The sequence below is a fragment of the Rhipicephalus microplus genome, chromosome 5 (genome assembly GCF_043290135.1).
Source record: "Rhipicephalus microplus isolate Deutch F79 chromosome 5, USDA_Rmic, whole genome shotgun sequence".
NCBI classification, from domain to species: Eukaryota; Metazoa; Arthropoda; class Arachnida; order Ixodida; family Ixodidae; genus Rhipicephalus; species Rhipicephalus microplus.
Window position 1 is genome coordinate 172,486,355 of NC_134704.1, and position 18,453 is coordinate 172,504,807.

At 44.0% G+C, this 18,453-nt stretch overlaps 1 protein-coding gene across 4 annotated transcripts in view; it reads left to right on the top strand.

The window, feature by feature from the left end:
• The first annotated feature begins 4,437 nt into the window (after positions 1-4,437).
• The window catches only part of LOC119173623 (uncharacterized), a 43,114-nt gene continuing 29,098 nt past the window's right edge, over positions 4,438-18,453 (top strand). Inside the window, exons 1-2 of one of the 4 annotated variants that reach the window (XM_075896197.1) lie at positions 4,438-4,705; positions 9,568-9,687. In XM_075896197.1, coding sequence (XP_075752312.1) covers positions 4,583-4,705; positions 9,568-9,687 — 243 coding nt within the window. In that variant the 5' untranslated portion in view covers positions 4,438-4,582. Of the gene's footprint in view, positions 4,706-4,772; positions 4,814-9,567; positions 9,688-18,453 lie in introns of those variants that run through there. The other 3 variants (XM_075896199.1, XM_075896196.1, XM_075896198.1) reach the window with 3 other exon arrangements.

An 18,453-nucleotide genomic window follows, 5' to 3' on the forward strand; every position in this document is an offset into this window, starting at 1 on the left:
ATATTGCCAGCTATGTTTCTGTGAATTAGGAACCCCACTCCCAGTTCTCTTCTGTTTGCCAAGCCCCGATAGCAAAGGACGTGCCCATTCTGTAGCACAGTATTATTTATTTATTTATTTATTTATTTATTTATTTATTTATTTATTTATTTATTTATTTATTTATTTATTTATTTATTTGTTTAAAAATACCTCACAGGCTCTATTACGGAGCATAGAGTAAGGGGGGTACATAGGAAAGAATGCTAGTGGGTGATACTTCTGCCACAATACAAAGCAACTACAGAGCAACTAATAACTAATAAAAATACAAAGCGAGTAATAACATTGGAACTAATAACAGTGGTTGCACAAATGACAAAGAGGGGCTTCAAGCAACAACAAGAATTTCCCAGCCGCAAAAAAGCACAAAGAACAAAAACAGAATTAAAGGAGGTTATGCAATGCTATTGAGATAGATGTATCATTAATTGCTCGCGAAAATTTTCATGATTAGTTAAATTGACAATGACGTCGGGTAGGTCATTCCAGAGTGCTATGGCACGAGGCAAAGACTAGTATAGGTCTCACTAGACTAGTATAGGCACGAGGCTGGTATAGGCCTCATCTGTCCTCCTAACCTCACTGAGCCCTATTATATCCCATTTAACAGCCTCTAGCTCCTCAAATCGTACAGCTAGACTTCCCTCACTAGATAAGGCTCTAGCGTTAAACGTTGCCAAGTTCAGGTTCCAATGGCGGCCTGTCCGGATCCAGAGATTCTTAGCACCCTCTGCTGCGTTGCAGATCTGACCGCCGCCGTGGTCAGTTGCTTCGCAGCTGCTGGGGACTGAGGGCCGTGAGTTATTTGACGTATGCATGTGGGAGGTAGTGGCCAGATACTGCACCAGGGTGGCCAATCCTTCTCTGGTGAGGGAGTGCGTTCCCGGCGGTGGTTACCAGCGAGGCCGCACCCCAGGCCTTTTAATGCAGTTCCATCAACACGCGGATTTTTTTTTTAATCCGGTTGGGAACTGCGCGGCACCGGGATTTGAACCACGGACCTCTTGCATGCGAGGCGGATGCTCTAGCAGACATAGGGTATATTAACATGCAGGGTGGTAGGAACAGGCTGAAGTGGAAGAGATAGAAGAACAGCTAAAGGAAGAGATGCCGATGGTATACGGTTTTGTAGAAACACATATCAGGGACATGGAACAACCTCAGAACAATCCGGACTACGCGTGGGAATATTGTAATAGAACAGAAGGCAGCAGAAAGGGGGGTGGTATTGGGGCATTCATTCATAAAAGTAAAGACTAGCAAAGGTTCAAGCAGGAGTGCAAGGAACATTTATGACTAAAAGAGAAAGTGGCAGGTCAAATGACACTCCTTGGTTTCGTGTACTTGTGGACGGGAGCAAAGGCCAGACAGAAAAACCAGGATATGGTAGAGTGCATATCAAAGGACATTCAGGAGTTAGGAGGAGAGTGCAAGAAAATTATACTAGGAGATATGAATGCACACATAGAAGATATAGATGGGCATACTGACTCAACAGGCAAAATGATCATGGATTTGTGTGAAAGGCATGATTCGATCATTTGCAACAGTACCGAGAAGTGTGAAGGGCAAATAACACGGTAGGTAGGAAGGCTGCAGTCGACGATAAATTACGCACTGATCTCACATAGGATGTATGATAAGCTCAGAGGAATGCACATAGATGAAGGTGGCTCCAGAATTCTGGGTAGTGATCACAAACGTATCAAGCTAAGTTTTGGAAGAGCAGAGAAAGTGGGAAGGAGACAAGATGAGCAACTACAGGAAAATTTTCATTCAGAAAGGCAAATAGAAATTGATACTAAACAAATTGAGAAAGTTACACTCAGGATAATAAAAATGTATGGACATACACAAATCTAATTAGACTGTTTGGGCTAGAGCTTGCTAAGGCACGTGACAAGTCACCCCGGAAAAGAAGACACAAGCCCAAGAGTTGGTGGGATGAGGAAGTTAAGAGAGCCATAGCAAAACGTCAGGAAGCCTCTAGGGAACACAGACATGCTAAGCAGCGGGGTGAACCGACAGATGATGTTGAAAGAAAATGGGAAACCTTTCTAAGCTGTAGAAGGGATGCATTCCTTCTGATCAATAAAAAGATTAGAAGAAAGGGAGCTCAGTGGCTGGCAGAAGTACATAAAAAAGATAGAAAGGCAGCTGCGAAATTTTGGAACCATCTAAACTCCCTAAGAAATGAGACGAGCCTAGAGCAGAGTTTTATAACTACAGCCCAAGGTGCTAGGCTAGAAGGGGACGAAGCTATTGAATATATAAGAACAAGGGTGACAGAAAAATTTCAACAAAGAAGTACTCCATGCACCACAATAGACAAGGACGAATCAAGTGGTGCAATGGCTCCATTTTCACAACGAGAGTGGGAAAGGGCTGAGAAAAGGGTTCCTAGTAGTACATCAACAAACCCAGATGGCATTCCAATTAGGCTGATAAAGACATTAGGTCGGAAGTTTAAGCAGGCTTTGAGAGAGGCAGTGAGCAAAATAATAATCGATGGTGAAGTTCCCGATGGATGGAAACTTAGCAGGATGAGCATGATCTATAAAGGAAAGGGGGACAAGGCTGACATAAACAACTACCGTCCTATAACAGTGACATCAGTGGTCTACAGGCTGGCTATGCATATTATAAAGGAAAGACTGCAGGCATAGATAGAGGATGAAGGGGTGCTGGGGGAACTGCAGAATGGGTTTCGGAAACACAGGAGGTTGGAAGACAATCTGTTCTCACGGACGCAGTCCATCGAAATAGCAGAAAAGGAACACAGGCCCTGTGGCTAGCATTTTTGGATATCAAGGCAGCGTACGATAGCGTGGTTCAAAAGGAATTGTGGGGAATACTGGACACACTAGGTGTGGAACATGTAGACATTAATCTTTTAAAGGGTATCTATAAAGGTAAGAAGGTAGTTATAAAGTGGGAAAAACAGGTATCCAAGCCTGCAGAGGTAAAACGGGGGCTTAGGCAGGGGTGCCCCCTGTCACCCTTATTATTCATGATGTACCTACAAGGATTAGATGCAAAATTAGAGGGAAGTGGACTGGGCTTCAACCTCTCTTTAGTCAAACAAGGAAAACTCATTGAACAGGCACTACCAGCATTAATGTACGCAGATGATATAGTGGTAATGGCTAACAACAAGGAAGATTTGCAGAGATTGATGGACATCTGCGGTAATGAGGGAGATAGGTTAGATTTTAGATTCAGCAAGGAAAAATCAGCAGTCATGATTTTCAATGACAACGAAGGTAGTGAGCTTAGGATACAGGAGGGCACGCTAGAGATAACAGATAAAGACAAATATCTGGCGTATGGATAAACAATGAGACCGAGTACCTAAGGGAACACGAAATATACGTGATGACTAAAGGTAAGAGGAATGCAGCTGTGATGAAAAATAGGGCACTGTGGAATTACAATAGGTATGATGTTGTGAGAGGAATATGGAAGGGGGTCATGGTTCCTGGGCTGACGTTCGGCAATGCGGTCTTGTGCATGAGATCAGAAGTTCAAGCAAGATTAGAAATTAAACAACGTGGAATAGGTAGGCTTGCTTTAGGAGCTCACGGAAATACGCCAAATCAGGGAGTACAAGGTGATATGGGATGGACATCATTTGAGGGCAGGGAAGCTAGCAGCAAGATAAAATTTGAGAAGCGATTGAGAGAAATGAAGGAGGAGCGTTGGGCTAGGAAGGTTTTCAGCTACTTGTACATGAAGAATGTCGACACAAAATGGAGGAAGCGAACCAGAAAGTTGACTGGTAAATACTTAGAAAACAGCAGGTGGCCAAAGCAAAAAGAACTATCGGTTAAGAAGAAAGTGATGGAAACGGAGACTGACATGTGGAAAATGGGCATGATTAAGAAGTCCGCACTAGAGATCTATCAAACTTTTAAACAGGAAATTGCCAAGGAAAGGATCTATGATAATACTCGGGGTAGTTCTCTGCTGTTTGAGGCAAGGACGGGAGTACTGCGAACCAAGACATATCGGGCCAAATACGAAGGGGTAGACACAGTATGCAGTGCGTGTGGAGAGGGAGAAGAAACTGCCGAACACTTGATAATGTTCTGTAAAGGGCTTCACCCTATAGTTCAGGATGATGGCGCAGAGTTTTTCAAAACACTAGGGTTTAGGGACCGTGAGGGCAAAATACACTTTAAGCAAGTAGACTTAACTAGAAGGAGGTTATCTGATTGGTGGCTAAAGTCAAGGCACGAGTGAAAATTAAACTCTACACTGCAAAGTATGAATCCTCAAACTCAGTTTTTAAGGAAAAATAAATAAATATAGTTTTGGGTTCATTAAGTAATACGGCTTGGTGACGCTAGCCGCCGCCCGATCTATAGGGTACAGCCATATCCATCCATCCATCCATCCTTCTTTCTTTTCCTCACGAACCACTAACCAGTGGGCATTACCGCTGTTTTGGATTTGTGGCGCGTTGTTAGTCAGCATAGCGTTGCGTCGGTAGCCACTACACGTAAACTCTGCCGCCGTTTTTGTGCGGATAACAGCTGACATGGCGACGAAGACACTGGAAGAAAGGAGGAAGGCGTATTTTGCTTACGTGAGATACGTGCAGTCCATCGCGGTACTCCGACAGTCGAAGGCGAAAGCGCGGAACGCCAAGAAAGAAAAAGAGGTTTGTCCGAGTGTGCACCTTTTCATTTACCTTACCGTGACTTGCATGTTCTCTTGTGGCCTTGCAGACCTAGCTGTCGTGGTCGCTTGACTGACTTGGTACAAGCAGGTAACCCATGAATCGTGTGCTTCCTTTCGAGATAAAAGAAAAGTCTATTTCAAGCTAGACTATTGAACTGGAAATCTTTCCAACCAGAACGGCTCCTGGTTTGATAATTCAGCTAGCGCATTGTAACTCGGCCCAAAACGAATGAATTTGCAACTGGAATATGTCCGAATTACAGCTGGAAACTGACAAATTTCGTGTGGATATTCATCCACTTCGAACTGAATTGTCGAACCGCAAGTCTATCTAGCATGAAAATGTCTTGGTTTCTAAACCAGCTGGAAATATTACTTTTCTTCATGTGCATGTTATTTGACCGCCGGGCAACTCGGTCGAAGAAACAAAACCGATGGCTCCAATCGGCCATGCTCTGTGTTTGCAATGAACCGCCCACCAAATGAACCAGAAACCTTTAGGATGGTGACAGTTGAATCGGATAGCCATACTACTAGGGATATATTTTTTTTTTGTTTTTGCCTCCCAATGGAGCACTTGATTACAATTAGAAGCCACTTGGAATTTCACTATGGTTACATATCCAGTTGCCCTGGCGCGGTGGTCTAGTCGGCGCGGTGGTCTCGGCCGCGGCGGCTGCATTTTCGATGGAGTCAAAAATGCTGTAGGCTGGTGTGCTCAGATTTGGATCCACGTTAAAACACCCCAGGTGGTCGAAAATTCTGGAGCCCTCTACTACGGCGTCTCTCATAATCATATGGTGGTTTTGGGGCATTAAACCCCATATATAAATCAATCATCTACAGATCCAGTTGGTATAGTAAGCGTATCAAATTGGCATTGTTTAGTATGTACTGATGGGCTAGTTTAAGAGCCATGATTTTCGTAGAAGCAAAGAACAAAAGGAAATGAAGTGCGCACTCATAAAAATACTCTAAGACAAGCATTGTTACATTGTTATTTAACAAGCTTGTGGTAGGTCCGTTCTAATAGCTCCTTCTTGCGTGCTCAACTCGTATTGACTGTTCAGTTCCATTCTCGTTGTCTCTCCCTATTTTGAAATGTATATGCGGTCATAAACTGTTAATGGCTGAATACACATGAAGGGGATAGTTAAGTACCCTGGCTGGTTTTAGTCACGACTATTCGCTTTCAGCTGAAAGTTTAAAAAAAAATGAGCAAAGCTGTGAAACGCAAATTCTGGTGTCTTTTCATGTACAATATCTATGTGCTTTGGCATGGTCAGTGTAAACTAGAAATAATTGCATTGCAATATAGAATGTGCAATAAACATTACCTGTTCACTGTGAGAACCTGGCTCTGCTTACTTGGCCAGAATGTGAAGACTTGGTGAACACAACTACATTTTGTAAAACTAGAGTGACCTCTGGCATGCATTTCATTTTCTTCATTATATATATATGTGTGTGTGTGTGTGCGCGTAATATTGTTTAATGTCAGCTAATGCAGTCAGATAACATTATTTCAGACAATCATTACATGACAAAAGTGGCACATCAGATCACAGTGTAAGGATAAGTTAGGCGCTGACACTCGCCGCTCTGCGTCGGAAGAGGGCACGTGCAGATTGTGTTTGCCATTTACGCTGAGCCGCGAGTAGTTTCTGTCACATTAGTTGAGATGGTGCTACTGTATGGGGCACCAGGAATTCGCGTGCCGCTTGTTCTGAAATTCAAGCGCAAAAGAACATCTTCCTGAAAGCTTTGTGTGCATGGGATTTTGTGATTTAGAAACGCGTTGCCCTGTGCCTGTAAGCCCTGCCAGTGCATTTGTTTTGCTGATTCGCGCTTTGAGATTTCGTGCACATATACCTTGACGCTACACGACTCTGACAACGTGTCAGCAGGCTTGTCGCTGGCTGCGCCTCAAAATGGGCAAGTGGCGTTTTGTACCAAATTGCAAGTCAGGGTATCAGACTTGTATGAAACATGTGTCGCTTTTCAAGGCTCTTCGCGAACCAGAGCGCTTGGATAAGTGCCGATGGGCAACTGCCTACCGACCATGTGTGCGCGAAGCACTTCTTGGAAAAGGCAATTTCTGCGACATATCATACAGAATACAAGAGAAACGTCCTGTTGCATGCATCAAAAAAATTCCTATGCTCACTCCGGATGATGTGCTTGGCATTTTCCCAGGCTGCCCAGAGTATCTGACTGTGCAGCAAAAAACCAGGAAAGCACTGCCAAAATTGGTGGCTCTGCTGCCGAGTTCTCAGATGCGATGGGGGCCAAAAGGCTCAACTGTACCTGAAGTGCCTGATACGACCGCTGAAAGTACGCCAAGTTTGCTGTACCTAGAGGCAGCTACTCCACAACATGGCGATGATGAATCAACAGGCACGCATGCAAAAGGCAGTGCTTTGACTTTAGCAGGGACAGGCCTTCTTCAGGATGCTTCTCAACATGACATTGATAGTGTGGGCCTATGCGCTACCTACTCAGTTCCTCATCACGCTGGAAAAGTAACTTCTTGCTTTAAATTCAGATGCCACTTTTTGAGCTGTCTCATCGATGCCTATTGGAACCAAGTAAAATAAATGTTGTAGAATAACCAGTAAACAGAAATTATTGTACATACTGTATCTGTGATGCAGCCACGTTTTTTTTGTTTTTTCACGTGGCCATATTCACGTTATTATATTTAGTTTGCCATGCTTGGTGTCAAGCCGGATTTTTTCATTTTTGGATGTCTCTGGGATGATCACCGTCTTGCCACATTGCAGGCTTACTTCTGACCTGTGTACTTGCGACACAACAACAATTAATAATGCAAAGGCCTTAAAAAGCCTTGAATGTTTCATGAAACACCAAATATGATTGTCGGCGTCCCACTTCGACAGCATAAGGGGTGATCTGCAGAAAATACACTGCTTTGGGTAGGGCGCTCACTTTCTCTGTCTTATAAGCACTTCATCGAGTTGAAGTCCGCCCGACCGAACCCTTTCAGCCCTGGATTTTATATTGGTCGGATACATTTGTTGTGCGTGTTTTTCTTGTAGTTAGAACCTCAGAAGGCCACCAGCAGAATATTGAGTCAGTGGTGCAAGCATTTTTTATTAAATAACGTGGCGTTAATTTTAAGTTAGGTCATCAGGACTCAGTGATTAGGAAATGAGAAAAATGGCTCCTTTATAATGATAATAGTGTACACAAAATGGGAACCAATGTCTTACTTGTCAGCCAAATACTCACTGAAACAGCTATGGTACGTCCTCCCGAAAATGGCCCTTAGTCGCCTTGCCTTCAGCGCCTCCGCTTCACTGAAGACCTCGGTTGCGCTTCTTCTTTGTGGCTGCTACCTCAACAAACGTCCTGCAGTATTGATGTCAATTGCAGTGGGGATCATTGAAGAACTATACCCCCAAAAATGAGCGGTATTGGCTACACTTCCGAGATACTAGAGGAAGTGTTATTCAGTGGTGTCGATTGACACCGCCAGGGCCGTAAGAGCGTAATAAAATATCGCAAAGTATGTCTGATTGCACTGGCCTGACAATCCTGATACAGGTGTGGTACTGGTTAACCCAGCATCGACCTTTGGAACCCAATGTTCTTCCCACCATACCACGCTGCTTACACTGCCAGAGACTGAAATGGACGCATCTACATGAAGCTATAAGCAAGACTGGCAATGGTAGTGTGTTGATTTAAGTTATTTAAAGAATGTGTGTCAGTTTTGAGCTACATTAGTTAAAAGTTCTCTGACGAAGTATTTCGTTCATTTTGCTAGGCAACCAGAATGCAATAGCGATACTATTCACACGCACGCACACACGCAGGTGTACATGCACTCACATGCATAAACACACAACGATTGTCGCTTTCCTAATAGCTGGGGGTGGCTTTGCGCTCAGGCTGGTATCTTTATTGCAAACGTCGAAAGTTTTCTCTCGCCAAAAACGCTGCCTTTTTGTTCTGGAACCAAAGATGCGGACGCCGTCGACACCAGAATTTCTGCGAAACTCTTTAGTGCTGTCGCGCCAAAACGCCACCGTTCTTCATGCCAACAATTGTTGCTATCGGTGCATTCATATGGCAAAATAACTGTTAGCAAATAAGCTGCATATAAAATTAGGAAATCAGTTTCGTTGCAGTAGAATCCCAATGTATTAGTATATTGACATCCATGAACATGTGTAGATTCCAGTGTTATAATCAAGCAAGGTTCCGGAGCAATAATCACCCACACACGTATCAAAGTGTCTCCCCAATGAGCTTCTTGACTCAACCTCTGTGTGTGCCATCTGTCGCATAAAACGGGAACAGCCCAGGCAGCGAACACAATCTGGACGTGGCGCAGGCTGATGTTTTATCACAGAACTTGTTCTTTTATCATGCCCCAGGTTAATAAAAAGTTCTGAATGATTCTGCCGTTAGCAGGCTGTATCGGCAAAGGCTTCTGCGGCCAATGTAGTCTAGCAGTTGGTTTTTGTGCTTGTAATCTTTCTTCTTTTTCCTTGCTATCACTGCCCTACTTTTTTTGTGAACGTGCATGCTTTTGTCGGTAACTGTGCTTCAGCGGAAACATTAAATTTCAGCAGAACAAAATTTTGATATGAACCTAGTCTGTGAAAGAAAAAAAAAAGCCTCATTTTTTTTTGTCTTTCCTATCTCGCAGAAATGGAAAGATGAACAAATGAGCGAAAAAAAAAGCAGCATTGTTACTAGTCCCGCTGTTTTGTTCTTTGTCTCTAAGTGCTGCTTTCAATAACAATGCGCACAGTACCTGCTAAAGTCTTCGACGTATCGCTTTGAGCAGCGTTTGTACAATTTGCATTGCAGGCCATGATTCAGAAATTCATCGAAATGGTGCGCGACACTCTGAAGCAGGCGAAGGAGCAGATATGGCGAAGAGCTTGCTTCAAGAAGCTCATCGCCCATAAAGATGATTTGGAAAACATGGTATGTAGCTTCTCCTTTCTGAATTACATAGCACTGGTTAGCCCCTTAGGCCTTAAAAGCATAATTGCAATGCCACGGTACAATTTAAAACAATGCCTTCAACAGCCCATAACTGAGCTGACAACCTCTCTCTTACAGGGTGATTCACAGCATTTACTTGATTATTAAAAATACTTTGACAGCCTGAAGGCATTGTGGAAAGTGATTGGAAAATAAATAGTAATACATGCAGTGGAAATTTAGAAAAACAAAAAGTATTTTGTGAGACAATCTTGACCGCATTCGCATCTCTTGTGCCAACATAAGTGGCGGCATGGCAGTTTGTGGTGATTCTTGTGCTAGGAATGAAAGAGTCGCCACGTAATTCTGTGTGACAATATGGTAGGGACACCTCGATTTAATGATAAGTCCTTATTGATGTCTAATGAAGAGGATAAAATAAGGCTTTCTTCAAATTGTCAATATAATAAAGTTTAGACATATACCTTTATTCAAAAAAGCTTTGGAGTTAAAAAGGTATTGACATGAGTAGGATCTTGCATGGTGTATGTGGATACTGCGAATCACAATGTAGCAAGGTTTTGTAGAGTGCGGACTCCAGAGACAATGGCACAGTGAAAAAGCCTCCAGGCGTTCGCGGAACACGAAGCACAGTCGCAGCTAACGTTGGAAGAGTGGCCTTCTTAGAGCCAGGTCTAAGGACAAGCAACTCATGTAAGGCACCCACCACTTCTTGAATCATCATAAACTTCATCCAGTGAGGAAGCATCTACTATGCAATTAGCCATCATTCAGCGGAAAAGCGTGGTACCCACTACCCATCTTTTAGGCATTGCTGTGTGTGCTTTGTGCTGTGGCTGATGAAAAACTGGGCTTCTTTCATAATGTGTTGGAAGCAATCAATGACGTACTCATCCTGTTGTTTGCATCTGCTATGACATTATATTACATATGTCAACCTGCTTGCTTGCCCGACATCACACTTGTAGAGGGCGTTATTGCGAAGCAGATTGAAGCATCAGTGTTTCTCTGTGGTGGAAAAACTTGAGGACTTTAAACTTCGCCTTTAATAAGAGTTCAACGCGATAGTGATATGCTGTCCCTGGTGCATACTTCAACCCCTTGGTGCATACTTTTATTTTAATATGTTACTTGACAGGTTTGAATTGCGAAATTACTAGAAGGGTAATCTACCCATAAAATTGAAAGTGGCTTGCGTCAATGGAGCTTTTGCATATGGCTACATATTGCGTAATGTGTCGCATGCTTTATACCATGAGCAATTATGTGCGAAAGATGTTGTTCAACTTGCTATGCACCCACTGCATGGCCTTAAAGGCCAACTCTGGCGATTCTTCGACCATGTCAAGGTAATGGTGCTTCTATGTTCCTGAGACTGGTGGTTCTATGTTTATTTGTTCTTGTCATGAGCCCAATTGGTGAAATGCTCAGAAAACTTGAAAATAATTTTTAATAACCAAAAGGGTGCAATACCGAAGCCCAACCGGGTGCCCAGTCTATGACGTACTATTTGGCAAGAACTGCAGGCCGTGTCCTGCCAGTGCAGAGTATGAAAACTGTGAAAGCCAGACCAGCGAAGCACCAGCCAAACACCATAGAGGAAGGAAGAAAGCTTTCCCGTGTTATACCCGTGCCAAACACCGCAGCTGTCGCCTTGTGGCCAGCACAATAAATGCCATAGCGGCCAAAGTAGCGATGCCATCGGCTGCATTGATTTCATCGACATGCCAAACATGACATCACACACAGTTCTGCCAATAATTCTGGCAACTGAGCGAGCTTTTCGAGGCAGTCTTTAAAAATTCAGTTGCAAACAGTCAGCGCAACTCTCGAGCCATTAATTTGGCATGAGGGACAGGAATGTGCAAAGGAACGTACCCAATGAATTTTGTTTAGATCAATTGATCTAAAAAAAAACACCAGAGTTGGCCTGTAATAAAGTACGCACAGAAATGTGTGTGCCTTTTGTAGTGGGTGGCTGGCTTTAAACCACCAAGTCGTTATGATAATCGCATGTTCTGACGCCCATTGGCAATGTACTCTTTATTACGCAGTTTTACTGCAATATAACATGTATTTGGGAGCCTGTATACAGGACGTGTGCGTTTCTAAAGCATGAATGTTATTTTGGCTATATTTTGAAGCTGAGTAAGTTATTTTCACTGTAATTTTAAGCAGAGACATGGCTGTGTCCCCGCAAGGTTGTCTGTGCAAGCAGGCGTTTGGTGTGTAGCGACACCACGGACCAGAGCTAACAGGAGGTTTTGACCTCTTCCACGCCTAGCCGTGCGTGGGTTTGCCATGTCCGGAAAAAGGGGATCCTAGTGGTTGAGCCGACACCGTGTGATACGAACTTTAAGACCATCCGGCAGAGGCAACACACCCCTTTGGCCCTGGCTTCACGTAGAAGGCACCCCCTGTGCTGACCCACCCAGGGAAAACCGGCAGTCGCCTTTTTCTATCTCTCTCTTCCTACATGTTCGTCTTTTCTCTCTTTCAATATTTCCTACCATCTCCTCATTTCTGTTTACTTCCATCTTACAGGCGGCTAGGGTTAACCTTGTGTATGTGCCCTCTCTTGGTCACATAATATTGGGTTATAGGGGCTTTGTACAGCTGGCGCTGGCAGGCCTTTTGTAGTTGTGCTGCTGCGTCCCCATGTTGGGCTCCGTGGTGGACGGCTAGCATGGCTGCCAAATTTATGTATAGTACTTTATGGGCTGTTTTCTATTTCCCGAACTGCACGGGTTCGAATCCCGGCTGCAGCAGCTGCATTTCCGATAGAGGCGGAAATGTCGTAGGCCCGTGTGCTCAGATTTGGGTGCACGTTAAAGAACCCCAGGTGGTCAAAATTTTCGGAGCCCTCCACTACGGAGCCCTCCACTACGGCGTCTCTCATAATCATATGGTGGTTTTGGGACGTTAAACCCCACATATCAATCTATTTCCCAAACTGTCTGATCGCCCTCCCTCTGAGAGGGGGCGCACCGAAGGAAGGCTGAATGTCTTTCTAAAACCCAAAGAAATCTTCCCGCGCTTCCATGTGATTTATTGTGAAACACAGAAGAATGCAAGAACAATCTCTCCATTTTTCGTATCAAAATGCCTCACCAATGCCCTTGGTACAGGTTATCAAGCTACATGCATGGCTAGTGGCGACCTTCAAGTACAAAGCAAGGCCCAGTACGAAAATTTTCAGAGCACCTCTTTCGGAACCACACCTGTATTTGTCACACCGCACCGTTCCGTGAACATTTCCCGAGGTGTAGTGTCTGATGAAGACCTAATCGACCTGACAGAGAGTGAGCTCCTTGAGGGCTGGAACGAACAGCACCTAACGCATGTTCAAAGAATTAAGATCAGGCGTGACAACTAAGAAACGCCGACAAAGCACCTCATCCTTACATTCTGCACAATTACACTTTCAGAATACATCGAAACAGGCTACTTGAAGTTAAAGGTTTGACACTACATCCTGAACCCCCGACATTGTTGTAAGTGCCAGTATTTCGGCCACGGCGCTCAGAGCTGCCGCGGCCGTCAAACCTGTGCAAGGTGTAGTTAGCACGAACATGCTACAGACAGCTGTGCAGAAGAAACTCCCCACTGCACAAACTGCAACAGTGGACAGCCCGCTTACTTTCGCACATGTCCTACACGGAAACACAAAAAAGAAATACTTACGCTCAAAGTAAATGAAAACATCTCTTTTAGGGAGGCGTGCAAGTGTCTATCTTTGCAGGGTCCTTCACTCACGGAGGTGGCACGAAAAAGGGCAGTGCCACCAAAATTCGTGGCGCCCGCACGTACCACACGAAGTGGACTGGCGGAAGCGCCATTCAGCCTCTTAGCGGAAGTAGTACGTACTCTTCCGCCACCAAAAGGCCTGCAGGCCTCCGGACCTGAAGCCCCAGAGCCTTTTGTTGTGATAGATTGCCCTAAGACTTCCGTGCCTGCACGCGAGAACCGCAAGCGGGCATCCAGCACCTCGTTCGAGGTGATGGACACAAAAGCAAATTCAACGGTGTCTTCGGTGCCGAAGGACAGGTGTGACTCTTTGGAGCGCGCCAGAAAGTAAAAAAACCATCATCACAAAGCCTGACAAGGGCTCATGACTTATTGCAATACTTCTTTAGTACACGCAGCACTCATTTACGCTCATAATGGATACACAAATAATACAATGGAACGTCAGAGAACTGCTTAGAAACCTCCACGGTATCCAAGAACTCTTACACAAACATTCCCCAAAAGTGTTGTGTGTACAAGAGACGCACTTAAATTCCAGGAACACCTATTTTCTACTTCACTGTGTAATCAGAAAGGACCGCAATGATGTTGAAGTGTCATCTGGTGGTGTGGCCATTGTAGTTGATCAGGGCGTAGCACGTACACATTTACCACTACAAACATCCCTTGAGGCAGTGGCTGTTCGAGCAGTTCTTTTGAACAAACTTGTCACCATCTGCCCTCTTTACATACCTCCACTGTACCACCTAGAAAAACACGAATTCACGAATTCCAGTCACTGGTAGATGAACTACCGAAACCTTATGTGGTCCTTGGAGACTTGAATGGACATAATGGCCTATTGGGCGACTCTCCCTGCGATGCACGAGGTCACGTAATCTAACAGTTCCTTTTTTTTTTTTGGGTGCGTGTCTGTTGAATAGGAAAGAACCAACACACTTTAGCCTCGCCAGCAAAACCTACTCATGCATAGATCTCAGCATTGTGTTCCCATCGCTTGTACCCCTGCTTTATTGGAAAGTGATCAACAATCCTTTTGGAAGTGACCCCTTTCCTATCATTCTAAGTACACCAATAAACAAAGGTCCCCAGAGGCACTAGAGAGGGGAGTGGGTTACAATAGTTACAAACATAATATAAAACAGAGCAAAAAAAAAGGTATGAACACAACAAAACTAGGAAAATGCAATGTAGCCCTGCCGCGGTGGTCTAGTGGCTAAGGTACTCGGCTGCTGACCCGCAAGGCGCGGGTTCGAATCTCGGCTGCGGCGGCTGCGTTTCCGATGGAGGCGGAAATGTTGTAGGCCCATGTGCTCAGATTTGGGTGCACGTTAAAGAACCCCAGGTGGTCTAAATTTCCGGAGCCCTCCACTACGGCGTCTCTCATAATCATATAGTGGTTTTGGGACGTTAAACCCCACATATCAATCAAAATGCAATGTACTTCAGTGTTACACGTTATACAATGTTAGATAAAGCAGTTTTAAAAAGTTGGTGGTCCGAGATTGTTGCCGTCAGTGCGGGTAGGTGGTTCCATTCCTGTGATGTACGCGGTATGAATGACTGGAAAAAGGAGTTAGTTCTGCAGGACGGCAAGCCGACTTTATGGACATGATTTATGCGAGCGGAAATGTACCGAGGAGGCAGAATGAGTTCGTTTCGTAGCTGGCTGTGATAGAAAAGCTTATGGAAAAGACAAAGGCGAAGGATTTTCCTACGAGATGATAAGGAAGGTAATCCGAGGCTGGATTTCATAGTGCTTATGCTGGCAGTCCTGTTGTAGTTAGAGAGTATAAAACGAACAGAGTTATTTTGAACCATTTCAAGTGAGTGTATTAGATTTTCTTGGTTAGGATCCCAAACTGATGCAGCATACTCCAGTTTGGAGCGGATAGGCGTGTTGTAGAGAGTTAGTTTTAGTGTTGAAGGAGCCTGTGAGAAATTCGACGTACGTAGCCGAGCATGCGATTAGCGTTATTAATTACGTACGTGGTATGCACAGACCAAGCGAGGTCGGTAGTAATATGTATTCCGAGATATTTGTAAGTGCTGACAGATTCCAGTGGAGCATCGTTCAGATAGTAAGTGGGCAATATACGGTTAATTCTAGATACGCGAAGGCACTTGCATTTGCTAGTGTTTAGTTGCATTACCCATGTTTTGCACCACGCAGAAATAGCGTTAAGATCGGATTGAAGGGTTAATAGGTCATTGTCATTAGATATTTCACGAAAGAGGACGCAGTCATCGGCAAACAAGTGAATGTGAGAAGTAACAGATAAAGGTAAGTCGTTAATGTAAATAAGAAAGAGCAGGGGAGCCAGGACAGATCCTTGAGGGACTCCAGAAGAGACATTCGTTCGGGGTGAGACGTTATCGTTAGCTAAAACAAACTGACCGCGGTTAGAAAGGAAACATTCAAGCCAAAATAAAAGTTTTGGATCAAGATTAAGATATTGTAGTTTGTGAAGTAACAACTTGTGACATACTTTATCGAAAGCTTTGGAAAAGTCTAAAAAAATGCAATCAGCGATGGATGAATGATCAAGAATGATGTTTAATCCATGGGTGAAAGATGCAAGTTGAGTCTCGCATGAATAGTTTTTTCTGAAACCGTTTGACACTTGAAAAAAAACGAGTTAGATTCGAGAAAATCTGCCAGTTTGGAATATAATATGTGTTCTAGTATTTTACAAGGTATGCTGGTTAGCGAGATAGGCCGGTAGTTAGACGGTGAATGTTTGTTACCAGTTTTAAACAGTGCAGTTATCTTTCCAATCTTAAAGTCGACGGTGAGACAGCCTTCATGAAGCGATTGTTCGAATATCTTCGTTAGTATGATTGAACAATAAGAGCTGGTGTTTTTCAAAAATTTAGGACTGATCGTATCACACCCAGGAGACGAGGAAGGCTTTAAGGACTTGATTACACTTTTAACACCAACGTAGTCAATAATAGGAGGCATGGGTGGGTAGTCACAATGGGGGGTGGTCGGAACAGGGGCGTCTACAACAACGTAGTCAATAATAGGAGGCATGGGTGGGTAGTCACAATGGGGGGTGGTCGGAACAGGGGCGTCTGTAGTTGAGAAATTCCTGGAAAAGGCATCATTAAGGGCTTCTGCACACAAACGAGGGGGAATGGTGTTTCCAGCACTGTCAATCAAGGTTAACATTTGGCTATCTTTGGGGTTAATAACGCGCCAAAATTTTTTAGGATCAGTTAGTAACATATTCGGAAGCGTGGTGTTAAAATAGCAATATTTTGCAATTTTTAGTGCGGTGGTGTACTCTTGGGAGGCTTTTTTGTAATCGTCCCATCGAACGATGCAGGAGGATTTTTTCGCGGCTTTGTAAATACGATGGTTTTTGTTTAGGAGACGCTTAATCTGTATATTGAACCATGGTGCATGTTGGTTGAATGTGATAGTGCGAACAGGAATGTGTTTATTTGTTAGTTGTTTCACTTTATCTACAAAAAGGTCCCAGTTAGTTTGAACACTACGACTATCAAACGGGGAGAGGAAACTGTCAAGAAATGTGCAAAGTTCATTATTAATGGAGACAAAATCGGCTTTACCGTAGTCATGAATTGTTTTAACCGTTTTTACACACTTGGGACAGGATGCGTTGATGTTGAACGATAGCAGAGTATGATCGCTTAAACCCGGCAGATAGGTAATGTTCGAAACAAAATCGGAGTGGGACGAAAGCTCCATGTCTAGTGTGTTAGCTACCGACGCAATAGTTCTGGTAGGTTGCTTTACTAATTGTGACAAGGAAAAAACAGAGCACAAATTTAAGAAATCATTTGCGAATGTGGAAAAGGGGCTGATGGTAGGTGGTTCAGTTGCCCAGGAAATGTTTGGAATATTAAAATCGCCTATTAGAAGCAGAGGAACCGACAGGTGACGAGACTTAACAATGTTTATAGCGTCGTGCAGTTCATTGATAAAAGACGGGGATGATGCAGGAGGACGATAGCATACACCGACAACAACTTTTCGATGGGAGAATTGGATAATGGCCCATACTATCTCCAGATCCGAAGGAACATGAACATACTGTGATAGTATGATTTTCGTAATAGCCAGCAGTACGCCGCCCCCTTGGCGGGCTGTTCGATCACATCGGTAAAAAGAAAAACAATGAGCACAGTCGAGTAATTCGTGGTCAAGAATATCTGGATGCAGCCAGGTCTCTGTTGGTGCTATGATATCAGCATTAGTTGTAGTAACGGCAAAATGAAGATTATCGCGTTTTTTAAGAATGCTACGAATGTTGGTGTAAAGAAATGATACGCGATTTAGTTACCTTCCACTGCCCCTCAGTTTTTCCTAGCTTTCATTGCTCGGCACGGCGTGGTTTTGGGGTTTATGGGGCAGGCGTTGTAGGTGCTCTGTTACGCGATTAGTTGAGGGGTCGAAGAAGTATTGTTTTTTGTTCATAATCAGCTTGTTGTGCCGGAGTTGGAAGGGTGCTTCGTTTGACTGACTTTTCGCGAAGGCCAAAAGTTGATTTCGAGCATGGCGTGTCGCCAGCGAAAAATCTTCGTTCACAGAAATGTCCTTTTCTTTAAGTTTTTTGCGTGCGCAGAGTATTTTGTCTTCTGTTTTAAAATTGGTAAATTTTACGATAATGGGGCGATGTCTACCTGGGCGAAATGCTCCCAAACGGTGAGCCCGCTCAATGTTGTTTGCGGATAGTGGATCAATTACGCCTGTCAAAAGTTCTCTGATGCGGGCCTCAGATTCGTCCCAAGTTTGTTTGCAGTCGGGTACGCCATGAAACAGGAGGTTATTGCGGCGCAACCGGTCATCTTGTTCGTCAAGGCGTGATTGCATAGATTCAAGCTCTGCTGTTAGCATGCCGACTGTAGAATTAATAGTTGCCACGTCAGCATTGTGATCGTCAAGAGTTTGCATTTTACCTTCAACGGCTTCCAATCTACTCTGAAGATTTCCAATTTTGTCTTCTATGCTCTTTTGACTGCTCT